The 18,171-nt window shown below is 42.8% G+C and overlaps 1 protein-coding gene across 2 annotated transcripts in view; it reads right to left on the bottom strand.

Annotated features, from left to right (window-relative positions):
- Positions 1-18,171, bottom strand: part of wu:fb13g09 (ATP-binding cassette sub-family C member 5) — a 69,452-nt gene that overhangs the window by 25,562 nt on the left and 25,719 nt on the right. Inside the window, exons 6-19 of one of the 2 annotated variants that reach the window (XM_061787363.1) lie at positions 16,844-17,017; positions 16,373-16,520; positions 14,322-14,470; positions 14,011-14,118; positions 12,580-12,933; positions 9,139-9,210; positions 8,938-9,062; positions 8,788-8,860; positions 8,450-8,653; positions 8,173-8,298; positions 7,760-7,868; positions 7,508-7,692; positions 2,919-3,065; positions 1,645-1,774 (exon numbers count right to left, since the gene is read on the bottom strand). In XM_061787363.1, coding sequence (XP_061643347.1) covers positions 1,645-1,774; positions 2,919-3,065; positions 7,508-7,692; positions 7,760-7,868; positions 8,173-8,298; positions 8,450-8,653; positions 8,788-8,860; positions 8,938-9,062; positions 9,139-9,210; positions 12,580-12,933; positions 14,011-14,118; positions 14,322-14,470; positions 16,373-16,520; positions 16,844-17,017 — 2,104 coding nt within the window. Of the gene's footprint in view, positions 1-1,644; positions 1,775-2,918; positions 3,066-7,507; positions 7,695-7,759; positions 7,869-8,172; positions 8,299-8,449; positions 8,654-8,787; positions 8,861-8,937; positions 9,063-9,138; positions 9,211-12,579; positions 12,934-14,010; positions 14,119-14,321; positions 14,471-16,372; positions 16,521-16,843; positions 17,018-18,171 lie in introns of those variants that run through there. The other variant, XM_061787364.1, reaches the window with a different exon arrangement.

Genomic DNA, 18,171 nt, shown 5'->3' with positions numbered 1-18,171 from the left:
CGGGATTTCCGATGGCCCAAAAACAAAGTATAGGTAAATTTTTCTGAGAATAACGGAGGCTAGGTTACACAAAAAAATACATCGTAAATTTGCAAGTGACGAATTGCAATTACAAGGAGAAAACTAATGAATCATTCATGTGGATTAGTCTTTTCTCTTTCCAATGAGAACATGACAATATGTATAGTTAAATGTGTAGGAAACGCATTTTAAAACTCTCATCCACAATTTTTGGCACCCCCTACTGCTGGAATTCAGCATTACATCAAAGCCGTCCATTGCTTCTTAAGACCTAGGCTGTGCCAACGTCTCTGTCTCCCCACCCTTCGCAGATGACTATACACCAACGACGTGTAAGAGTTTCTGAAACCCGTGAGGTAAATAAAATGGGGGGAGACAAAAAGCAAGTGTAAGACAGAAAAGCCCCTGACGGTTGTCTTGTCTGTTTCAGGGTCCAACACAGCCCCCACGTCTTCTTCCTCATTTCCGATATCAATTCCTGCTTTTTGTGTCCTGTATCCAGAGCTCGGCTGGGATATCGCTGGCGATCGATGTCCGTCGGGAGATAAGGGAGTCACGGCTGTGAGAAACTTCCCCCCTCCACGTCATAATAGATAGAAAGGCAGCAGTGTTGCGATGCTCTTTTATAATCCAGTGGATAAAAGTTCTTGCAAACCACATCGCTGGGTCACTAGTAAGTTAACTTAAACACACATGAAACAAAATGAGATAAAGATCAATAATAGCAATAACAAAAGATCAGTAAGGACGAGGATTGCTGGGCAGCACAGTCGACGACATTTTAGCACATCTGCCTCACAGTTCTGAGGACCCGCTGGGTTCAAGTATGGCATCACGGGTGTGGAGTTTGCATGTTCTCCCGTGCCTGCGTGGGTTTTCTCCGGTACTCTGGTTTCCTCCCAAATTCCCAAAACGTGCATGGTAAGTTAATTGAAGACTCTAAATTGCCCGTACGTGTGAATGTGTGCGTGATTGGTTGTTTGTCTTTGTGTGCTCTGCAATTGGCTGGCGACGAGTTCAGGGTCTCCCCCGCCCCTAGCCCAGAGTCAGCTGGGATAGGCTCCAGCATGCCCGCTACCCTCGTGAGGATAAAAGCAGTACGGAAAATGGATGGATGGATGGAGAGGATTGCTATTATTGTAAGTGTTTTCTAACCCACACAGCTGTTTGGAGCCAATGGCTCCGCGAAGAGGTAGGTTTTTTTTGGGGGGGGGGGGGGGGGGGGGGGGGGGGGGGGGGGGGGGCTGAGGGGGTAGGGTGGCGTCAACTTTTATTATTGTTTTCGTTCCTTTTTTTATTTTATGCTACAGAAATGCAAAATCACATTTATAGTGAGTTTTTTTACAACCACGCTCCGCCCATTGCTTGGCAAAATGCTTCATTTCGGTGCCATCATTTCTTGCTACGTCATTTGCGCTGCGCCACCAACTGGGCCAGCTGAGAAATTAATCAGGCGTCCACGAAATATATATATAAAAAAAAGAATACCGAAAAATGCAGTAAGATTTTAGAGGAGCTGACAGGCTGAATCAGCATCGTGTCATCCCCTCAAGTAGTGGCTTGGGTGAAAATGACTTTTTTTTTTAAATAAAAAAAGTAGTGGATTACGAGTTTAAGACTCACCCTCATCCATGTCCCTGGAGAAGCGGGTCAGGATGCGGCCGAGTGGCGTGGTGTCAAAAAAGCACATGGGGCTGCGGAGGAGTCGGCGGAACAGCTTGTCGTGGAGCACGGAGGCCGCCTTCATCGTGCACTATCAACAGAAACAACTCAAGTGTTAGAAAACCATGAGGTGATACATGGAAACATGCAGCTTAAAGAAACATACGGTAAGGAGACAGTTGTGGCTTTAGCTAACACACGGTTTGTCACATTCAACACACATAGCATGGGTATATAAAGACTCAGGCTTCTAATGTTCGCAGTTGTGTATTTATTTGCTGCCAAATCCTCATCCATAATGACTTAACTCTGATGCTGACATAAAGGTTACGACCTTTAAATCAGGAGACATTTTACTGTTTGAACAGAAATTACATGTGGCAGTGGAGAACAGATTAATTCTATTAATAGTGTATTCAACACTCCCAAAGGTGTCATTGTAGCACAGGTGGGGGGTGCGGGGCGCATGAAAAAGAAGCAATTTAAGTGGCATACATTAACACAGCAACCTAACCTCGTGCAATGCAGTGTCAGCATGGGTTAGCTGGTAAAAGAGGTCGTGGGCGTGCTGGAGCCTATCTCAGCTATCTTCGGGCGAAAGGCGGGGTACACCCAGAACTGGTCGCCACCCAATCGCAGGGCACATATAAACAAATAACCATTCGCAGTCACATTCACACCTACAGGCAATTTAATTTAGAGTCTTCGATCAACCAACCTACCACGCATGTTTTTGGGGTGTCGGAGGAAACCGGAGTACCTGGAGAAAACCCACGTAGGCATGGGGAGAACGCGCAAACTCCACACAGGCGAGTCCGGGATTTGAACCCCGGTCCTCAGAACTGTGAGGCAGATGTTCTAACCAGTCGGCCACCCTCCCCCAAAAAGCAGCTGCAAAACACACTCGTTCAGTTAATCTTAGAAGTCTCACAGGATTTCCTGACATTGCTCATGTTGACGGTTTGTTTCACTTCTGGGGCATATTTTCGCAATGATTAGGTGCATTTAACTTCAGAGGATCCACCATCGCCTACAGCTTCCGCATGCCTGATATACAGTAGATTCATCAATGTTATAATTTTTCTGATATCAAATGAGGTGCTCAGGGTCCAGTTTGAACACCCAATAAGCAAATACGGTTCCTTGCCCTTCAAAGGGCTAAAGCTTTTTGGTTGTGGTAGGGGGATCAGACTGTGAATGAAGCCCGTGAGGAAAGCATCATGGGGCTCTCTTACCTTTACAAACACCAGGCCTCGTATGGTCTTGAGGAACAAAGCGGCGCCCATGGAGAGAACGTAAACAGTTGAATAGAACTGAATGTGGGGGTTGAGGCTCATGCTGTCCTTCACCATTGTCTCATTCCCTGAGATTAATGAAGAGTTCTGGGGGAGAGGCATATGGAGGAAGAAATTAATAAGGTTGAGTAAATAAATAAATAAAAACAAGCACACTTTGGTAAACAAAAAGGCCATCACAATCACTAATTGCTGCATTGCCTCCATTTGTGGGCGCATTTCTCAAAAGCCGCCATCTGCTTTGCTGCACATCTGCTTGCTCACCACTTGTGCTTGTTTTTAATTACATTTACTGTTGTGCAGTAATTGAATTTCATTTCCTTTTTTTTTTTTTTTTTTTTAAATCACCAACGTTCAGAATAATGCTCACAGGGCTAGACTGGCTCATTTATTTTGCTTGCTAAATACAGTAATTTCCCGTGTTCAATACGCACCCCCAAAGTTGAGATCAAAATTCTGGAAAACCTTTCTACCTATGTATAATGCATTTTTACAATTTTGCTTCTACCCATATGATCAAAACATGCAGTATTATCTGTATTTTGTTACTCTTTTCAAATAATTATTCTGAAGTTAAGCACTTTATTTGAACATGTAATTATTTTTATTTGCTTGCTCTTATTTTGAAATTCACAGCCCTACTTTTATTTAGTCAATGAGAAAACACACAGTTGTGCTCATGTTTTTGACTACCCAGGCAGAATTTTAAGATGGGTACAATTCTTTAAAGGCGAAAATACATTTAATCTTAATGGCATTTAAATTAAACTGTCAAGGTATTTCAGAAAAGCATTATCACTAAAGAAAACATAACCATAAATAAATTCATGATGGTTGTTGTTCAGTCATCAGTTGTATTTAAAAAAACAGTATTTCACAAATTCTGTCGGGGTACGGAAGGTATTCAGAGCCTCTTAAATTTTTCACTCTTTGTTATATTGCAGCCATTTGCTAAAGTCATTTAAGTTCTTTTTTCTTCTCATTAATGTACACACAGCACCCCATATTGACCGAAAAAAAAAACAGAATAGTCTAAATTTTTGCAGTTATTAAAAAAGAAAAAATGAAATATCACAGAGCCATAAGCATTCAGACCCTTTGCTCAGTATTTAGTAGAAGTGCAGGCTACACCTTTTTCATAACCTCTAGGTGGCGGTGGCATATTAGAATGCAAGTGTACAGCTTTTTCATATCCTCTAGATGGCGGCATAGATTCATACATGTGAAAGTTTTTTTTCCATTTTCCCTTATACCAATGCATACTATTGACTTTTGACAATTGTTTGGGAGGAAAAATGTGCTTTATACATGAGAAATTACGGTATGTGCTGAACCTTTTTCCACCTCCAAAAATGGGAAATTTTTCGTTACAAAGCAAAGCTGAAAAACACATTTGTGACTTCAAGGAAGCATTGTAACGTTCTATGATCAGACTGCTGCAACCAGTCTCGGAAGCCCCTCCAACTGGTCCAGAAAAGTACTGCTCATGTCCTGACGAGAACTATAACATAAAATTTTCCCGCTGCTCACCGAGCGATGCGGTCAAATGTGACTGAACTGTGCAGTGTGCGGGGTTGTTTTCATTCAGTAACTACTTTTGCTGATGATTGGTGTCCAATGTTGCAGTGAAAGGGCCAATCAAAAATGCAAGAGTAAAATAAATAAATAAATGGGAAAAAAGTTTCTATAGAAAGAGTATTTAAATGCAAAGTTGTTGTCACTTGTGAAATGACTTTGAATAAAGAATGACAATTGAAAAAATTCCATGTCGAATCAGATGAGCTTTCACAACAAAAATTATGTTTCTGGATACTAAACGAGATTCAACCGGCCGGCGCCAAGCAGTATAATACAGCCAATACAGTATGTACATATTGTGTTTTACAATAATAGCGAAGCTTGGAGAGTCTCTGCGAAGCTTGGAGCGTCTCTGTTGACCAAATTCAGTACAGTAAATGAATGAGAGACCACAGCCTCGCAAATATCCACCCTGTCCTTTATTTCTCACACTTTTCCTCGCTTTGCATTATTATAACGTAGCTAAACTGGCCACAATCCACTTCTTTCTTCACAGTCGCGCCAAATTGTAATGTGGTTTGAATATAAACACAATACAGTACAGGATAAGTGGAGCCTCAAAACCTTTCTGGAGAACAACACCAGGGGTTGCAGTTTTACATTTCAGCAAGTTGGTATGGGTGCTAGGGTCAGTCACCAGGTGTGTGGTTATGAGTTGCTGACTATAACGTGTTCGCGATTGCCCAATTAATCCACGTTTGGTCATGTCGCCTGGTATGCATTGGTTGCTTGTAAAAAAAAATCCATGTGACGCAAGTTAAATTAAAGCAAGAATCCCCAACTTTTTTTTGTTAAAAAAACATTTTCACCCAAGCCAATACTCGAGGAGATGACAAAGTGTTGATTAAGCGTGTCAGCTCCTTTAACATCTTGCTGTATTCTTCAATACTTTATTTATTTATGTTTAGTGAAGGTCCGATTCATTTCCCGTGCTGGTGGTGGTTTGTGATGTACTGAAAATGACGTAGAAGGAAATGACGGCACGGAAATTAGGCATTTTGCCGGGCAATGGGCGGAGCATAGTTGTAAAATGCTCACAAAAAAAATAGTTATACAATAATTACTGTGCAAACGAAAACCTCTCCGGCAGGGAAGGAGCCTGATCTGGTGTGTGAGGTCGAGATGTTCCGACTGGATATAGTAAGGCTCGCCTCCACACACGGCTTGGTCTCTGGTACCAGTCCTCTTGAGAGTGGTTGGACTCTCTTCCACTCTGGAGTGTGGCAGGTATACTTCTTGCCCCCCGCCCCCCGGCTCGGTGTCTGTACATTTGGGATCACCCCGGCGGACGAAAGGGTAGCCTCCCTCCGCCTTCGGCTGGCGGTACGGGTGGTGACTGTTGTTTGCGCCTATGCACCAAACAGCCGCCCCCGATCAGATCACCCAGCAGTGTTCTGTTGGACTTCTGTGCTCACCACGGATTGTCCATAACGAACACCATGTTCAAGCATAAGGGTGTCCACACGTGCACTTGGCACCAGGACACCCTAGGTCGCAGTTCGATGATCGACTTTGTGGTCGTGTCATCGGTCTTGCGGCTGCATGTCTTGAACACTCGGGTGAAGAGAGGGGCGGGGCTGTCAAACGATCACCACCTGGTGCTGACCTGGCTCCGATGGTGGGGGAAGATGCCGGTCCGACCTGGCAGGCTCAAACGTACTGTGAGGCTGGTCGCTGAGGCAAAAACCCGGACTTGGGAGGAGACATGGAGAACGACTTCCAGACGGCTTAGAGGAAATTCTGGTCCACCATCCAGCGTCTCAGGAGGGGGAAGCAGTGCACCATCAATACTGTGTATAGTGGGGATGGTGCGCTGCTGATCTCGACTCTGGACGTTGTGAGTCGGTGGCGAGAATACGTCAAAGACCTCCTCAATTCCACCGACACGCCTTCCCGTCAGGAAGCAGAGTCTGGGGTCTCTGAGGCGGGCTCGCCTATCTCTAGGTTTGAGGTCATTCGCTATGCAGCTGCTGTTGCATTGGCTCCTTACAGTCATGGATATTATGACCAGAATTCTTTGCCCAAATGACACTAAAAACAGTCAATATCCGCAGTAAATTTGCTTATGATCGGCAGCACTTGGTGAAATTACGACCATCCAGTGACTTTGAGTTTGTAACTACGACGCTCGCGGCAAGACCCACCGGCCTACGACGCAGCGGACTCGCATAACAGCTCAAGCCGACACAGGAGCAAGTGGGGTTGGTTTGGCTCCATGCAGAAGCACGGTTGACGCGCTGGGGTAACAGCAACAACATATAACCCCTGCAAATGCAGCTCCTATGTACCAAAGTTCACTCACTGGACAACAAATTAGATCATCTACAAATGGAACTAACATCAAAACACACAATGGCCCTGTTTCCTTAGAAGGTGGCAGCGCTAGCGCGTATCCACTAATGATGTGCGTCTGCCTGCTTGCTCTGGTCTAACACTGTATTATTTGAATATCTTAGTATTGATTGCAAGTACATTTATACATTGCATCTCATCTCAATCTAATTGTACTTGTTTGTAGTGACAATAAAAATGCATTCTATTATAGGGCCAGTTTAAAACACAATTATATACAAGATACCTAAATAGGGGGTCCCCGCTCAGACTTTCCATTTGGGGGTCCTTGGACTTGAAATTGTTAAAGACCCCTGATATAAAGCATTGAAGAAATATATTGGTTATCTTTATCAGTATCAGCTTGGAGAAGCGACAAGTTATCCGTTATTGTATCATGGAACAAAAACATGTTTTGCATCCCTAGTATGTGGCCATAGTTTGCACACCCATGAACTACAGCCATTTCCATCTGCATTGGCTCTGTGTAAAATGTTGAATCAAGTTCAAAATCCTTCACACTTCTGTTGCAAATTAGCGTTATACTAATAAAAGTGAACTGAATGAACACAAAATCAGTCAAGTAAATAATTATTCAGGTGGACCGTCCCCAAGCTTACCCCGCACCCCTGCTTGATCCAGTGACTCAGCCACCAGTTGCTGAAAGCGATGCTGCCTGTGGTGCTGAGGAAGAAGACGGCGTTGAGAATGAAAACCACCGGACCTCCTGCTGCTCTGATGTAGGCGGCGTACACGGCCCAAGAGACTGCACCGGAACCCTTCTCTTCAGCTTTCATCAGTTGTTCTGAGTAAAAATGCTTATATGTGAAGCGTCATGCAAATGAACAAGAGAGCAAGTCGTCAAGTCTCACCTTTTTTGCTCAGTGGATTTTGTTGGACCTTGGCTATTTCCTCAACATGGCAAAGCTTCACTGTAGTTACCTGGTGTTGTTTGTTTTTGTAATTCTCTCTCACCAGATTCTATGGAAATAAGAACAGATGAAGAAATAAGGCAACCGACAAATGGACAAGGCAGCTGTGGCAGAAACAGCCTTTGGCTGGTTTAAACAGAGATATCAGCGAGAAGATCTTTAGCAGCCCTCCAGTAAATCAATGAAGCCATAAATAGGTAAGGCTTTTATTTCTAAAAACTTTCTCTGGCTTACGAATGGGCCTGTCATTCTCTGGCTTACAAATTATTCATCTTATAATGTTAATTTGTAAAGGAAGTGAAGGAAGTGACTCTTATTGCAAAAGAGTCTCTTTTTAGTGCCCCTGGCCTTACCTCCTGTTGCATACTGCTGAACAGAGCAGCATAGTCACGCTCTTTAGCCATTAACTGAGCATGAGTACCGTGCTCGGCTATCTGCCCATCCTTCATGAGAATAATATCATCACATTCTGGCAGGTACTGAAAATAAGCAGAAGGGAAATTTAGCATTGATTTGGATGATTAAAGTCATCCCTAAGGTAAAACTGCAACAAAGTGCCATATGCCACCAGTCTATTAGTTGATTAAATTTGGTCTGGAATCATTCCCATGCAGGTTGCCTCTACCTCACCTGCATCTGGTGGGTCACAAAGAGCACCGTCTTGCTTTTTGCTGCTGCCCGTATTGCCTTTTTGAAGATGTGAGAACCCACGCAGGTGTCGACAGCACTAAGAGGGTCATCCAGGAGGAGTATAGGCCGCTCGCTGTAGAGCGCCCGGGCCAGGCTGACTCTCTGACGCTGGCCCCCGCTCAGGTTTGCTCCTCTCTCGCCAATCTGCAAAGAAAGCAAATGCATTCTCCTTGCTGGAGTTGCTCTCTATTTCGAATAGGAACTACTACTTCTGACTTTTGGGGAATAAATTTGGGGCTACAAAAGGAGAGCAGACAAAAAAAACCACTATGAAGTACCTCTGTCATGTCTCCATAAGGCAGCTCTGTGAGATCAGGGAGAAGACAGCAGGCCTCCAGGACGGCATAATATCTCAAGACGAATAAACATTGTTCAATTTGTGATCACTTTGACTGCCTCTCGTACTTACGCATGTCCTCATAACTTACTTGTCTTGCTCAAAGTCCTTCCCAAACAGGATGTTCTCCTTCAGGGAGTCATTGAGGATCCAAGCTTGTTGGGACACAAAAGCGAAGCCCCCGCTGGCTGCGACGTTGCCTCCTAAAAGGGTCATCTGTGAAACACGTTGCAGACCATTGCATTAAAAGATAAAAGGAATACTTCATCCAATTTCAGCATTTGGTTCTTACTTGTCCCAATAGTGCTGTGAGAAGAGAACTCTTCCCACTTCCAACACCACCGCAGATCCCAACCAGTGAACCCTAGACAGCCAACAAGAATAATATTGGAAACTCAAACCTTGTAAATTGCATGTGTCAAACTCAAAGCCACAGGCCAAATCAAGCCCATGATGTCATTTTATATGGGCTGTGAAAGCTAGACACACTTTTTCCTTGACTTCTGTTCAAGTATTCAATCATTCTAAAACTAATAATTAAATGCAGGTGTGATTATTTAATGTGATGTGGCAATTATTAGCGTTACCCCACAAACTTATTAGGTAAGAGACCAAAATTGGAACTGTCACATGCTCTAGCCACACTGCTTGGTCGGAAACAAACACATTGCATCCCAGTTTCTGTCTTATGAACGTCATGGCTAACGATATGAATTTGGCAGACAACCAAACTTATTAACTCATTTGAAACTTCCAGTGGCATTGAAGCAGCCACTCCCGGGCAGAGGTGGGTAGAATTGTCAAATATTGTACTCAAGTTAGAGTACTGTTACTTTAGAATAATATGACTCAAGTAAAAGTAAAAAGTAGTCCTCCAAATAGTTACTTGAGTAAGAGTAAGAAAGTACTCAGTGAAAAAACTACAAGAGTAACTGGTGAGAGCTTCTGATTAAAAAAATAAATAAATTAGAGCATAAACATCAAATAAAATAAAAAATAATAATATATGGGAGTCCACACACCTGACACCATTTTTTAAGTGTCCAAAAAACAACAACATGCATTGGGCTCTACAGAAACATTATTTGCTTCACTCACTTAGATGACTGAATGAAGGTGTTTGCTGAGCAGACTTTGTGTGTGTATGTGTGTGTGCATGCGTGAGAGAGAGAGAGAGAGAGAGAGAGAGAGAGAGATGTTAAGATTATAGGATGACACTTAACCCCAAAAAGCATGTTTACAGTGACTTATCACCATAAAATAGGGCTAATGTTGCCAGATACACTGCCAAGACAACAAACATCTTCAACTTTCCGCAAGTTAGAAGTGGGTTGAAATATCCACCTTTGGGCAGACGCAAGACTACACTGCATCATAAAGCTGTTGTTTTTCGGAGTCTGTAAAGTAAACACTCGCGTGTCTGTTTTTCTCCCAAAATGAGTCACTTTGATTGACACGCAAGGCTTTATGTGCGGTCGTGTGACTGCCATCTAATTGGTGAACTGGAGTCAAATGACACTAGTGATCATGGATTGGCGCAATGGCGCCCTATGCGGAAGTCGAAGTTGAAGGCTAAAAATAGATTGCACACGCAATAATGGATAAATAAAAGTATCGAGCGGCATGTCAATCATTGTAACAGAGTTAAAGTATCGAGTCTTTTTAAAAATACACCATAAAAAGTATGGTGAAATCCAACTACTCTGACAAGTACAATTTATCCAAAATGTTACTTGAGTAAATGTAGTGTGTTACTACCCACCCCTGCTCCTGGGTTCCTCAGATGGAGCCAAAGCAATAACAAATGCCATTATTAGACGTTTTTATAGAGCAATAATACACACCGTTCCAACTGTTACTGTTGCCCTTCTCTGTATCCTTCATTTCTTAAAAAGAATACAAACTATTAAGATTACACTTTCCTGAAAATAAAATAGTAGATTGTTTTGAATATTGCTCCCTTGCCACAGTGGTCCCCAACCACGGACCGGTTCAAAACCCAATTCCAATGAAGTTGGGATGTTGTGTGAAGCCTAAATTTAAAAAAAATAATACAATGATTTAAAAAATCATTTTCAATCTTCATTCAATTGAATACACAACAAGGACAAGACATTTAATGTATATATTTAATATTTAATTGTTTCCAAATATTCTCTCATTTTGAATATGATGCCTGCAAAATGTTCCAAAAAAGCTGGGACGGAGGAAACAAAAGACTGTTTTTTAATTATTAATGCCTTATGTTTTTATAGTTACAAGAAATGCTAAGAAGAAAAAATGCTAAGTTTAAAATGATATTTATTCGGATTCATTCGGGTGAGGGCAGTGGGCGGCGTCCGTGACAGTCGACTGTCCGTTGTATTGAAACACTTTTTGAAGGAACAGTTGATTATCTAAAAAAAGAAAAACAATTGGACATTCATTTTTAAGTGAAATGCCCTATTTTTTTCTTGTGTAATCATAATTACTCTTTAACCAAGCAAAAATAATATACATCCGACTACGCGATTATTCGATTACATTTTTAGTACGATACTTGAATACTAAAATATTCAATAGCTGCCGCCTGAAGAGGATATTGCCACGTGGGTTCAGGAACCCTTCTGAAAACCATTGTCAGTTAAAGCTACATCTACAAATGCACATTAAAACTCTACCATGCAAAGCGAAAGCCATATATTAACAACACCCAGAAACCCCACCAGCTTCTCTGTGCCCAAGCTCATCTGAGATGGACTGACGTGGAAAGGTGTGTTATGGTCTGACGAGTCCACATTTCATAATGTTTTTGGAAATGATTGACGTCGTGTTCTCCAGACCACAGAGGAAAAGGACCAACCGGATTGTTATCAGCGCAAAGTTCAAAAGCCAGCATCTTTGATGTTATGCAGGTGTGTTAATGCTTATGGCATGGGTAAGTTGCACATCTGTGAAGCCACTATTCATGGTGGAAAGTACATACAGGTTTTGGAGCGATATATGCTGCAATCTCAGCAACGTCTTTTTCATGGACGCCCCTGCTTATTTCAGCAAGACAATGCCAAGCCACATTCTGCACGTTAAAATAGCATGGCTTCGTACTAAAAGAGTACGAGTACTAGATTGGCCTGCTAGCAGTCGAGATGCGTCTCCCATTGGAAATGTGTGGCACATTATGAAGCACAAAATACGACAATGGAGACCCCGGACTGTTGAGCAGCTGAATTTGTACATCAAGCAGAAATGGGAAAGAATTCAATCTACAAAGCTTCAACAATTAGTGTCCTCAGTACCCAAAAGCTTATTTCCTGTTGTTAAAAGGAAAGGTGCTTTAACACAATGAGGTAAACATGCCCCTGGGCCCTGTCCCAGTTTTTTTGGAACATGTTGTAGGCATCAAATTCAAAACGGACTTTCCCGATCGGAAACTAATCGCCCATGAAGTGGGATGGTGGCAACGTAGTTTCCTTATCTGAAGGTAATCGTCAACGGGGTGGAGGCGTGCGACTCGGGAGGACAGGAGTGGCGCAATCGGAAGCTAATTGTCGACGGGGTAGGGTGGGGGGGCTGCCCCATCTCCCCCGCCACTTAAAAAAAATAAATAAATGCCTGGCGATCAAATGTGAACCAAACCATGACCTAAAAACACATTTTCAAGGTGATGTTAGGCCCCTGAGGCAACCATAACCATGATGTGGCCAAATGGTCAAATCATGATGTCTACAGTATCTGGATGTGGTAAATATCATACCCTCTTAACACGCAGGTCAATGCGGTGGAGCGTCTTGTGCAGCGGAGGCCGGATGCTTTTTGTGGAGGAAATGGTACTCTGCGGACTCTCCTGCTCCATGTTGGTGAGGAGACTCTGGGCGTTGGGGCTCTCTTTGTGGTCCTTGCTGTCCTCAGTCGAGATGAACAGGCTGAGCCTCTCCCGGCGCAGCACGCGCTTTATCCCCCCACTCTGTTTCTTGGGGGGTGTGTTAGGCTTGGTGGCTGGGGTTCGTGCTTTCTCCCATGCCAGTGTGGCGTCCTGGAATTCCACCGCATTGCGAGGGTCCTGCATTTTGATCAACACAGCTTCTCGGGCATCCATTGTGAACAGCCTCTGTGGAGATGGCAGAGCTTAGACGGCTACAGAGCCATATGTAGAGAAATGTTCATCATCAATCAAAAGGCTTATAAAGAGAGTTCAAGAGTAGTCTGAGTAGACATTTCTACATCCCCCGCCCACTATACCATGTGACTTCTGCCCATGACAATTCTATAGGCTGGGCCTCCAAAGCCACAGCCGCCATCGACACCGACCACAGATTGCAAGGTCCTAACTACAGATGAAACCAATGCTCGGCCACAAGCTGTAGACGACGACGCCAACCAGAGGGAGCCCGCGTACTACGCAGAGAACTTGAAATAATCTGAGAGAGGGTTTATGTGCCTCAGATAGTGAACCTGTTTTGGTTAGCAATGGACTTCAAATGGGCCACATACATTCACCGGTTACTCACTAAAGTATGAAACATTTTCTTGTGATTACATACTAATTACATCCATTCATCTATTTTCTATAGCTATTGTCCTCATTAAAGTCACGAGTGAGCTCGTGCTTTTCTTTGTATAATAGGCGAGGTATACAGAGGACTATCGATCGGCAGTCAATCGCAGGGCACATATAGACAAACAACCATTCACACTCACAATCAAACCTATGGAGTATTAGTCTTCAGGTAACCCAACATGCATGTTTTTGGAATGTGGGAGGAAGCACAATAACAAATCACATGCAATCACAGGCAGAACATGCTTACTTCACACAGAAAGGGGTGATTTGAACCCTGAATCTCAGAGCTGTGAGGCAGGCGTGCTAAATGCTAGCCTGGATTTACGGATTACGTATCAGTACCCGTGGACACCCTGTGTAATTTCAAGTCTATTTTTGACGGGTACACTGTGTCTTCATCATGCAACTGCACATAAACAGAATGTCCTTTTGGTGTGTTTGCTTACTTAACTCTTGCTGGCTGTGTGAAAATATGTGCCACTAACATGTGACTTTTACCAAATATTTGTAACACAGGTGAGGTGTGGATTGGTCTCATGTGTGTTCAGCATCAACAAGGCGTCCTTGTCGGGATGAGTTACAAATTGAGCATCTCATCAGAGGTAATTCACATGTGTTTCTCACCTGGAATCTTTTCACAGCCACAGCACCCTCTGAGAGAGACCTGACAGCCAAGGGCGTGACCTTCAGGGCGAAGGTCATGGAGTTGAAAACAGCAACCACAGTGAACGCCTGAGTGCGGAAAAATCAGGGAGAGTTATTCCATTGATCTCCTGTAGCGAGGTTGTGTCATCTTCAACACCGTTACTATGACTCTTGCATTAGCTTTCATTCAATAGTGCAGGTGTATCTGATGTGGGTCCCCATTAGTGATAGTATGTGAATCATTAATAAACATTTAAAAAGGAAGCTTAAAGGTCTTTTTGTGCAAATACCTCTGCTGCAGTAAGGTCATAGCCCAGGGCCATGTGCAGGGTGAACGTGCATACACTGGCTATCACCACAACGATAGGTGCCACGCCCACTGTGAGGCTCTGGATGAGACCAGCTCTTTCCAGTAGTCCTCTCTCCTCTAACCTCACCTCTGTTGACAAGACAGAAAGTAAAGATTAAGACCATACACCCATGCAGCCTTTTTCTATACTGTTAATCCTGTTCAGGGTCGTGGGGAGCTGGAGCCTATCCCAGCTGTCTTTGGCCTAAAGGCGGACTACGCTATGGACTGCCCGTCGGTCAATCACCGGGTACAGAGACAATCACATTCACACCATCCCTAAGTAAGAGCTGAACTCACGCTGTAAGCACAGAAGTCAGGCAAGGAAACCACTACAATGTCAGAGACTAAGTTTGAGGCAACATGAAATTGAAAGGAGACATATTATGCATTTGTTTTCACAATTTCAAATAGTTGCCAGTTGTTTTAATAACATAACACCCGAGGGAGCACACTTTTTGCGCCCCTTTATTTTTGTCTTGCTGATATTAATTTTGAGGGGCAGCCTTTTCTCATGCAAATGAGCTATAGCTCAGAATATAAATTTAATATTGATTTGGATGATTAAAGTAATCAACAAAGGGCCATATGTGACCACTCTGCTGCCTAATTCAATTTGATTTGGAATCATTCCTGTGCAGGTTGCCTCTTCCTTACCTGCAGCTGGTTGGTTACAAAGAGCACTGTCTCAGTGCTCACCTGCCTGATATACTGCTGTTGCCAATGGCAAGTACAGATTTCCTTATCATGACAACCAGGGGCACGTGATCGCTCACAAAGACAGCATGGGTTGTATTTTCCTTTGTGGAGTCACCAATTCATAAGGAAGCCTGAATTACATTTAGCGTGCGGATCTATATTGTATGTGGCCCATGCGTGTGGCCCCTCAGCCTCCACCGCATTGAGAACTTCACTGAGCAATCAAGTATTTGCCACTAATCAGAAGCTAAAGCTGTTGGGTAACACTAATCTGTGCATCCAACAAAACTCACTGCAGCTCTCCTTAGCTTTAGGCTTTGACACGATAATCTTTCAGAGAGTGTACCCTGCGGCACGAAAGTGTCAGACTTTCAGGGTGGTAATTATGTTAAGGAGCAGAAATATGATGACAACTTTCAAAAATTAGAACAGCTCCCTCACAAACACATTTTCAGTAATTGGCAGAAAAAGGAGTTCCTTGGTTATTAATTTCACACTCAATTGTGTGCGTGTGTTTTCTTTCTTAGATATTTTTTAAGTATCTGCTTACACCCTGCTAGAACACTAAAATAGACCAAAATAGACACTGGAGGGGGTGGAAAGGGATCCAGTATATGGTTTCAAAGGGCCCTCAGAAAATCCCAATTTATTTCTGTCCTGCTTCTTCCACATCTACAGTATATCTCCAAAAATCACATTAGCATATTTCATTAAATTTCTTTTTCCTGCATGGCAAAATAAAAGGTGATCATCCTCTCTTAATGACACTGTAACCCTGTGGACTCGCGTGGCTATTAGGCTGAATGCCGATTAATCATCAATCTAACCGCTAATCCCAGGACAGCACTAAAACAAGCCCCAGCAGGGTAATTGAGAATAGCATTTAAAAGGGGGAGAGCGATCCTTATCAACAACCTACAGCAAAGGTCCTGGTGAGAAAAGGCCATCACTAATTCATCCACAAGTCGAGCGTCCTTGACAGTCATATTCTGTATCATACGGCTCCAATCACCTTGCAAATTAAACTTGGGGCCATGGGATTCAAACCGGCCTTTCCGATAGTGGGCAGCACAGAGGGATGACTTAAACGAGCTAATGAAAATGGATTTATGGTCGGGATTATTTTGCCAGTCCACTAAAGAGGATGTGACTTTCTTTTCCAGGTGACGAATTTACATTAGCTGTGAGTTTCATGGACAGCTGCTGAAATTAGTTGACGCCAACCTTAACGGGCATGTGACAGCATGACTTTTGAAGAAAGAAATTATTCGCATACGATGACAGGAAACTCACTGTGAATGTTCTGCGCAAAGGCATCTTCCCAACAATACATCTTGATGAACTTTATGCAGCCCAGGATCTCGTTCATCAGCCTCACGCGCTGGTCAGTCACTACTACACAGTTCTTGCGGAAATACGCCGTCAGCCTAGACGCAAGCATCTGTTCAGATGGAAAGGGAGTGAGAGAGCGGGGAGACAATGACTAGAAAAATGAGAAGCGGAAGAGGAAATGAAAGCAGACACAACCACATTAAGCAGCACTGCAGGCCCAACTAGAAGGCCTGGAAGGATAAATGGCTTTCAGATCAATACCAGTGGTGGCTCAGTCTGAGTGCAATTGGAAATGTAGCAACAGAGTGGACAGGACACTGATTGCAAAATACCAAAAGCTGCTATTTTTCCTTTTTCTTTTTTTTTTAAGTTGTATGTATAGGATAAAATTTCTACAAAATATTTAGAAATGAGATGATAACTTCAACGTACCATGGCGGGATAGAAGACAATGAAAATTGCTGATCCGAGTAATGCGGTGGGACCCAGGAAGTAAGTGGTGTAGGTCAGACCAAGGATGCCCATCAGGGGCCCGCCAGCCAGCAGGCAGCCCACTGAAACTGCCTCATAGAGACGCTGGCCATCACTGGAGCACATATTTATCAGCTAGTGAAATAAAACAGTGGAACATTACTACACTAAAAGCCATACATTGTACTTATAAAAACAGCACTTAAATGTCATATTTTGGACATTGAATATCATAATGTGTGACAACAGCATCACGTGAGCCGCCAGCGCACTCCCCTAGAAAAACTTTTTTTGAGCCAGCATCATAGGAAGGTGTTTCACACTTTTTTTTCTGAAAAGGTGGCAAGACAAGAACATGATGAGAAGATTATCCACCTCAAGTAACTGGAAGTGGACACATTTAAAAAGAAAGAAAAGAGTCTGCTGTTGTTTTATTGTTCCCATTCTTGTTGACTTGATAAGACTTGCAACTGAAGCCAGTACTAACCAACTTCTTGTGAGCAAAAGACTCTTCTGCTACTGGCGTCCTGCAATTGAATCGATCTGATAAGAAGCAGTACTGAGCGAAGATGTAGACTCTACATTATCCACTAGCTAGCTGCCAGTTTTTGTTACTTGTGATCAAGAGGTCTAGTATACTGTATGTGTTTTGTTTGAAGGTTTCACATTACATTTGTGATTGGATTCATACTTGTATGACAGGTAAAAAATAAGAAATGAGACGTGTGACATCCATAAGCGACATTTATTACCCCCACGCCCCCAAGCCCATGCCCATTCAATAGTCCACCTATTGCGATCTAATATTATTGGGATTGCTGTTTTTTTGTTTTGTTTTTTCCAATTGACAGCTAACGCTTTGGATGAACCGCTTTAATTGTATTATTATTATTATTTTTTTTACTTCTGGATTTTTAGTGTCATGTATGTCATTTGTAAAAAAAAATAAGAAAAAAGCAAAGCGCAAATATCTCACCTTCCTGCATCTTTGAGATGGAGCTGTTAAATGTTGATATTGTCAAAGTCTTTTTCAACCTATATTGAATTAACTACACAAAAAAGACAAGATATTTAAAGTTTAAACGGATAAACTTAGATTTTTCAGCAAATATTTTCCTTTTGAAATTGATTCCTGCAACACGCTCCCAAAAAGCTGGGACATATTTACCACTGTGTTACATCACCTTTCCTTTTAAGAACACTCAAAAAGCATTTGGGAACTGAGGACACTAATTGTAGGTGGAATTTGCTCTCTTCTTGCTGGATGTACAACTTCAATTGTTCAATAT

The sequence above is a fragment of the Phyllopteryx taeniolatus genome, chromosome 10 (assembly GCF_024500385.1).
Source record: "Phyllopteryx taeniolatus isolate TA_2022b chromosome 10, UOR_Ptae_1.2, whole genome shotgun sequence".
Classification (NCBI taxonomy): domain Eukaryota; kingdom Metazoa; phylum Chordata; class Actinopteri; order Syngnathiformes; family Syngnathidae; genus Phyllopteryx; species Phyllopteryx taeniolatus.
This window is presented reverse-complemented; position numbering and strand designations above follow the sequence as displayed.